Source organism: Anneissia japonica, unplaced genomic scaffold (assembly GCF_011630105.1).
Source record: "Anneissia japonica isolate Jap-2015-1 unplaced genomic scaffold, ASM1163010v1 scaffold199_len4679917_cov187, whole genome shotgun sequence".
NCBI classification, from domain to species: Eukaryota; Metazoa; Echinodermata; class Crinoidea; order Comatulida; family Comatulidae; genus Anneissia; species Anneissia japonica.
In genome coordinates, this window is record NW_022686322.1 from 2,896,584 (window position 1) to 2,905,039 (window position 8,456).

At 36.8% G+C, this 8,456-nt stretch overlaps 1 protein-coding gene across 5 annotated transcripts in view; it reads left to right on the forward strand.

The window, feature by feature from the left end:
* LOC117115921 (toll-like receptor 6) overlaps positions 1-8,456 on the forward strand; it is a 22,118-nt gene that overhangs the window by 4,963 nt on the left and 8,699 nt on the right. For 3 of the 5 annotated variants that reach the window (XM_033259839.1, XM_033259821.1, XM_033259810.1), the window contains exons 4-7: positions 5,274-5,342; positions 5,457-5,525; positions 6,222-6,293; positions 7,516-7,590. In XM_033259839.1, the coding sequence (XP_033115730.1) occupies positions 5,274-5,342; positions 5,457-5,525; positions 6,222-6,293; positions 7,516-7,590 (285 nt within the window). The remainder of the gene's footprint in view (positions 1-5,273; positions 5,343-5,456; positions 5,526-6,221; positions 6,294-7,515; positions 7,591-8,456) is intronic. The other 2 variants (XM_033259816.1, XM_033259830.1) reach the window with 2 other exon arrangements.

Genomic DNA, 8,456 nt, shown 5'->3' on the forward strand with positions numbered 1-8,456 from the left:
TGTTCTGTAGACGTTTATCTGTTGACCTTTTGACCTCCTGAATTCTGCAATGAGATTTTCGGGTCGATTCAGCCGAGACGGCCCGAGTGGAGTTTCATGTAAATGTTTCGTACGGAAAAAAAAATCGCCACCGGTCCTGTGTAATGCCTAGGCAATTAGGTGGTATATGCCAGGTTCTCGAAAATTTTCGTTTGAAATTTAGCGAAAATGGTGTCAGTTATCCATTTTACACAAAAAATAAACGCTTCCCTTCAAACACCGACAGATGTTCTTTACATCTGTAGGCCTAAAGATGACATGGATCAATCTGCAATCACTGGAGCTGATAATTTCCAACAGATTTCGTAGCATATTATTAAAAAATCAACGGGTAGAAGAGCGGGCAAACAGATGTTATGCATATTATAGCATTTCGCGATAATTTTAGGAACGATTTTAGTGAAATAACAGTTTTTAAAAATTGGACTTTTTGAAATTTGGTGGTCCAGGGGCAGAAGCATGGAGGGGGTTTGTGAGAAAAGCGACAAAGTAGCATTTTGAGGGTCTTTACATAATAGATTTCTCAAACACATAATTCGTGAATATTTCATTTAAATTTTCATTAATTTGGGTGTTTTTGGGACCTGAAAAAGTAACGTTATTATGTCCTGTACACCTGCAGGCCTATAGATAACATTATTCATATTATATGGACAATCTGCAATCACCGGAGACGATCAATTTCTAACAAATTTCATACCACATTATTAAAAATCAACAGTTAGATAAGCCGGCAAAATTATAATGCAATGCATGCTATAGCATTTTGTGATAATTGGGAACGATTTTGTGAAATCATAGATTTTAAAAAGTAAACCTTTTGGAATTTGGGAGGGGAGGTGCGTCCGCACCCTCTGCACACCCCCACCCCCCTGCCTACGGACCTGAATACATTATAATTTCAGCGGCGGATTCAAGGCCCAGCCTAGGTCCAGGCAGGCACTAAAGCCTAGGCTAGGCCTGGCCTAGTTAATAATACAGGAACTTGTACCGCGCCTTTTGCCAAAGGATACATACAAGGCGCAACCAAAATAAATTTAAAAAAAAATGATAACCAATTGGGGATCAACAAAGACAACAGAAATGACAAAATACCAAGAAAATTTAGACAGTTAAGTGAGATTTATCTAGGAAAACAATGTTTATTGAGAAGTCGTCGAAGTCGAGGCATTTAGGTATATGTCTAGACTTAGGCCTTGTTTTTTGACAAGCCCGGACACATGTACCTACTACTAGCCTTCTCCCAAGCCCACTTAATTTTTGTATTAGGCATAATTATTTCAAACACTTAATTTTTGTATTATTTGTAATGCTTATACGCACTCCCTCCCTCTCAAAATTGTCAATGGTCACCAAAAAGTGCCCAAGTGATCTAAAAATTTCAACCATTTTCAAATAGGCCTGTTGACACTGTTCAAAAAAGCTGTGAAACTTTAATTTAAAATATAGGGCGTCCTCTCGAGTTGCACTGTCATTGGAGTTTTGCATTGCCACCAATGTTTTGCACTGTGACTCTCAGTTTTGCACTGTGACTCTCAGTTCTGCACTCTGACTCTCAGTTTTGCACTGTGACTCTTAGTTTTGCACTGTGACTCTCAGTTCTGCACTGTGACTCTCAGTTTTGCACTGCGATTCTCAGTTTTGCACTGTGACTCTCTGTGTTTTGCACTGCTGACTGTATTTTGCACGGTGACCCTCAGTTTTGCACTGTGACTCTGTGTTTTGCACTACTTAGTTTTGCACTGCGACTCTGTGTTTTGCACTGCTGACTCTCAGTTTTGCGCTGCTGACTCTCAGTTTTGCACTGCTGACTCTCAGTTTTTCACTGCTGCCAATTATATTTTGTCCTTTTGGCGTTCCATACCTTTCAATTAAAAAAAAATCAATTGTAATTGAGAGCAGTCGGCTAATCTGGTGGTAGCTATTGTGTGTGCGCTGAACCGTGGAGGTCTTTAAGTCCCCTGTTTAATTAGTATCGCTGCCTCTCCTTGTATTTCAGCTGGAGGAATGAAATACAAGTTATAATAGCGCACCCTAAAATCGATTAACTTATAAGCTTTTGAAACCCCTAAATTGCCAAAATTTTTGGGGCTTTCGCCACCCATAGGTCCACCTGTAAAACCTTTTAATCGAAGCTCGACCACGCCCACTTCAGGGGTGGATCTAGCCTGCTAGAAAAGTAGGGGCGCAGCCTGCGAGCGAAGCGAGCAGCCTTAGGCTGGGGGCCAGGGGGCCGCCAAGGGCCCCCGGCGAGGTCCAGGAGCAGAGCCCCTGGTGGGCGTGCAAGGGGGCGAAGTCCCCTTGAAGCCCAGCACATTTGAGGAATATGAGTTTGCATTAAGTCAATTTTGACTATCTAGCATGGTAGTTTTCAGTGACAAAAAAAAAAAAAAAAAAAAAAATAGGTGCATGTCTTTTAAAAGAAATTTTAATATTCAGGGTAGCCGCAATATGCAACTATAAAATGTGTCATTAAAATAATAATTCATCTACTCACAGCAGTGAAAATTCAAGGTTTTCCCCTCTTGAAAACGGTCAGGTAAATTTTTCTCATGTCTTATTTTATGTGTGTGTTTACATACATAAACAAATTGAGTAATTGCATACGATTTTTTTCCATGAATCAATAAATTCCCAAAAAAGAAAGGGGAGTCCAGGGGTTCTCCCCCGGGAAAATGTTGATTCTCAGAAGGCGGGAAATAAGCTTTCCCGACTTCTGAGGTGTCTTTTAATTACTTTTTATTTCTTCAAAATCCAATTTTTTCCCCTCTTGAAAATGATTTAATGAATCAATGAATTCCGAAGAAAAAGCGTGTCCGGGTTACCCCGGAAATATTTTGATTTCTAGAATGCGGGAAATGAGCTTTCCTGACTTCTGAAATGTCTTTTAAATGACTTTTTATGTTCTTCAAAATTTAAGGTTTTTCCCTCTTGAAAACGGTCAGGTAAATTTTTCTCATGTCTTATTTTATGTGTGTATACATACATAAATAAATGAGTAGTTGCACGCCTATTCTTTTTTCCATGATTCGATAAATCCCAAAAAGAAAGGGTGGTCGGGGGATTATCCCCTATTTCTAGATGGCAGGAAATAAGCTTTCCTGACACTGGAAGTGTGTTTTAATGACGTTCTTCAAAATTCTAATTTTCTTATTGTAACATAAAAAATTTAAAAAAAATCAGCTTACGGGTCCTGAAAAGTTAGGTCTAGGATTTTTTTTTTCTTTTTTTTGTTGGCCAAGGGAGTGGTCAGGATCCATTATCCCCTCCCCCAGATCCGCCAATGTGAATCGCGAGAAAATTTAACTCGTGGACTGGATAAACATTTTCTTTCCCATCCTTCGCCTCCTTCCCTCTTTCATTTCTTGCATTTCTTTCCAATCATACAAAAATGTCCAGACATTATATATATTTTGCCAAAAAGTGAGGGGTGAAAACACTGTGGGTGAAAGTTTTCTGCAAAAAAAAAATAGGGGGAGGGGCGTACCCCCTTACATCTAATCCCCATTCTAATATTTAACAAAGGGCCCAGAAATCAATTAAGCCAATCAGCTGTTGAATGTGTAGGTCTCAAGTCACTCACCCCAATGGCAATAAATTGTGCTTTATTTAGGCTAGCTAGGCTAGGGTAGGCCTAGCCTAGCCTAGATGAGACCCTAGCACCCCGCCTAGGGCCTAGGCTAGCCTACCTACAGCATTGAAGATCACCAGTGTTTAATTATTGAATATAAAAGTTCTATTGAATTAAAGTATATTGAATTAAATCACGGTTCTTCCAGATTGAACGATCAAACTATCATCTGTTGAGAGAGATAACGTTACATGCCATCCTGTAATGTTGGTGAGTGTCTAGGGGATCATCTTAATAATTCAACACTCACTGCATGCGGAGAGCTGAAAACTAGCTTTAGGGTACTTTTGGGCTGTGATACCTTCTGTGCAGAGATCGTCTCAAAAATTCCGTTTGTTTTTTTAACTTGAAGAAAATGTTTTTTCTTGCTATTTTTTCACTAGAACCAGGCAACATGAGTATAAACAGGCTAGCCCGGAGCTGTTTTTTTTTTTGTGATATAAGGGGGGGGGGGGTCGCATGCACAAATCCGCCCCTGCACTTTGCTTTCGTCGGGAAAACCTGACCTCTCGTCGGGGGAATCGGCACCCCAACCCCTTTGAAAGCGACAGTCTATCGTTGCTATTACCCACATTTATATCCCTGATCTTGTAGGAAAATTGTTTTTACTATGACAGAGGGGTATACAGTAGCACTACATTAGCACAGTGTTAAAATGAGCATGTCAAAAAATACTCTTGCCTGAAACATTTTTGTGTTTAGGCATCTAGTTAGTACGCCTTCTAACATAACGGGTTCTCTATGTAATAATTAATATTGAAGCCATACTTACGTATATATTCGAACGTTAAAAAACGTTTAAAAAAAGAGTTTCCAAGGAGTTATCGGTGCACGGAGCGAGGTAATTTCAATCCGCAACGAGAAAATTGGTCCGGTTGTATATATCCACACGAGGAAATTCAATAGATTGAAATTACTACGCAGACCGCGCAGCACCCATTGTGTTGTACCTACGCCCATTGACACAATTGAACAAAGATTGGACAAGTAGAAGAGGTATTTTTCTGAAGAGACGACCAATATTTTATGTAGCCCACGTAGTTTCTCTCATGATATATTACCGTACGTATGTCCGTCGATAGCCGTTCAAAATAACAACAAAAACAAAACTAAGTGGCCTACTGTAATCCGGAATCGAGTGTATTTGGAAGGGAAAGGACCCCTCGTCAAGGAGAGTTTCCCCAAACCCATCAGGAGTTTTCGGTGGACTCGTCCCGTAGACGAATTCCGAAAGATTTTAAGCGCGGCCGACCACGCCCACGTCGCTTTCAGGTAACCGTTTACATACTTGCTTCATGAAGTATCAATTGTAATCTTATAATGTAACTAATTGCAATAATCACTTACTTCAATCAGTTAAATCATTATCTATTTTCACCTTAAAGATTCTGAGCTTAAAGTGGTATCCTCCTATTCTCTTTACTGTTCCGCCTTCGTATGTTTTGAATTTGTGCTCTAAGAGCAGGAAATATCAAACATAACAAAATGGTTTTATGGCATTTGATTTTTTTTAGTAATTGGTTTGCTGTTTGGTTTATAGAGGAATTTTTCGATATAAATAATCTTTGATTGAATGTCTTATTAATTCTATTCTATTTTAAAGATCCGCTGAGTTTAACCTGCTACAATCCATCGATGGAGCATTTGCCAATTTAACTCAACTCGATAGAATGTAAGTTTACTGTGTTTTTTTTAATATATATTAATGAATGGGTGTCTAATGTGCTACGAAAATTAAATAATTATTATAAGCTTTAAACAATATTTTTTTTCTAAACTACATTAGATATCTGAAAGGTAACCAAGTTAAGAAGCTGAGAAAGGAAACATTCAGAGACGCCTACTTTCGAATAATGTAAGAATGTAATATTTATCCAATAAATTATTATGCAGAGGAGGAGGTGCCATAATTTCCTTGATGGGAATCTAAAGTTCCTGACAGGGGACATAACAATAATATATGATAGGGCAGCTAGCTTAGTCGGCTACACTGGCACTGTGTGTGTGCTGAACCGTAGAGATATCTTGGTTCAAGGTTCAATTCCCATCGCTGCACTTCTTGTGTTTCAGCTGGATGGATTAAATGCTAGCTTTAAAAAAGCGCACCGTCTTTCGGATGAGACGTTTAAGCCGTTGGTCCCATGTGGAAAATGGTCCATGTGCAAGTCAATGAACGTAGTGCACTCTGTGGAAAAGTAGGGACACGGAAATAAGTCTCAGGACATTTCTGGGTTATCCATAATGTGCATCACATCAAAGAAGTCCAATCAAATTTAGAATTTACATCCATAAACAATATACTACACTACAGCTTATTGTACTTAAAACTAAACCTAAATAATAATACACGAAGTAGGCCTAAATTATATACAAGATAAAAATAATAAAAAATTTTCTAGAAACAAGCAAAATTATAAGCAACTTTAAATTACTAAAACTGAGTAGTTCAAATGACAGGGCATTCTCAAACCTAAGACCCATTGCAAAAAAACAAACAAAATGGGCAATCATGTGGCACCATTTCTTAAGGAGGTGATTATTTTCATTTCAGTAATATGCATAAAAACCCTCTGGAGTACATTGAACCATACACGTTTGAAGATCTGTACCATCTCAATGAAATGTAAGTATTTTAATAATAACTTTTCTTTCTTCATGTTTTAAAATACAAGTGATTCTAATTATTATTAATAGTGATTTGAATGATTATGAATAATAATTATGAAACCGTTAGGGCTAGACTGTGCATGCTTCCTATCATATGAAGGTACTCATTGATATTCTGGATAAATATAGACAAACAGCCGATATAAAGTGTCTTGAAAAGGACACAAATGACTTGCACACAGTGCAAATATAATATATTGGAAAATTCTTCAGTAAAGTAAATTGCTTTTAAAGGTCAATAAAATACTGTAATTATTAATAACAATATTATTATTATCAATTACAATAGCAATAGTTTATAATAATAATAATAATAGTCTTATTGATATTAGTAATAATAAATAATATTAAAAAGAGAATAGTAATAATAGTATTAACAACAATCATTATAAACAGCAAAAGTGAAAATACAGAGGAAAAATGTACAAATTAAGTTGTGTGAGGAGGACACAATAAGCTACTAGGTTTTAATTTTGTGCCACCAATTTATATAAAAAGCAAGATGACATTGATTGAGAAAGTAAACAAAAATAATATGTATCTTAACTGACAATGTGGAAAAAGAAAATAATTTAAATAGTAAAAATAAAATTAATCGTTATAATTAATAAATAAATTAACAAGTAAGTTGATATAATTGGATTGGATTGGATTTACTCGGTGTAAACACCAAGGATAGCCCACGAAAGTCTAGAAGAAGACTTATTTCCAGTGGGGTCCTTCTGATGGTGATTGGGCAGTACACCGGGAGACAATCCCCTACTCTTTTCCGAAAAGTGCACTACGTTCTTTAACGTGCACATGGGCTATAATGCACAAGGAACCAACGGCTTAAACGTCTCATCCGAAAGACGGTGCGCTAGTAACTTGTATTTCAGCCCTATATAGAGCTAATATAACTTGTATTAGCCCTATAGCTGAAACACAAGGAGAGGCAGCGATGGGAATTGAACCGGGGACCTAGAGATCTCCACGGTTCAGCGCACACACAGCGGCTACCACCAGATTTAGCCGACTGAGCTAAGCTGCTCTCTCTAATATAAACGTTCAGCAAAATGAATAAATAAATAAATAAATAAAAATAGTAAATATAATACAATAATATGATAGAGTAACCAAGAAACAGTGTTTAGCAGTAGAAGTAGCTGTGTAGTAAAATTATGTTTTTTTTTTCTCAGACTGTTAGGGGACACGGCAATAAGAGAATTGAAGGAAAACGCATTCTTTATGTCTAGTCACGCGGCTTTGACCATGTGAGTTATTTGAATGATATTTAAATAATTGCCTATGAGTTTACAATGCGATCATAAACTTTCATTGACTCGTTAGTGTCTTATTTTCTAGTGGCTTCAATAATCATTTTAATTATTTAATGATAATGATAATAACGACAACAAAAACAAAAATAAGAATAATGATGGGAATAATAATAATAATAATAACAATAATAATAATAATAATAATAATAATAATAATATTAATAATAATAATAATAATAAATAATAATAATAATAATAATAATAATAATAATAATAATAATTAGAAATAATTTCATTTCATTCATCTTTTATTTTAAAATTCACGTTTATATAAATAATATAATTTACCACGGTACCTAAAACTAAATATAAACAATGTGCCACAATGGCATTGACACAGCTTTGCGTTGTGTCTGTAACATTAGGCATTTTTCGTTTTGACTACGCGGCCAGTCTACTACGAACTAATGGACCGTGACGGCAACGCCAAGACACTGTTCGCGTACTACACCAAGAGCTGTTTTCGTTTTTTTAAGGCGACTACGAACGACGTAGCACACGTACGTAGGCCGGAGCGGGGTTATTCGACCATTGTTTTATTACCATAGAACAATGTTCCCTTGTTTTATATTTGAAAAAGGAAATGTGAAAAAAACTTTAGTCAAATACTGTATACAAAATAAAAAGTTTCCAGAAAACACTGAGTGACGTTTCGCTGTTGGCTGGGATCTACCAGACTAGGCCTAGCCTAGGTGTCAAAAGAGTCGTTAACCGGGAGAAGAGGGGTGTCAGGCCTGCTCAGGCAATTTGCCAAATGCAACGATGATGTACAAATAAATAACAATTTTAAACAGAGGTAT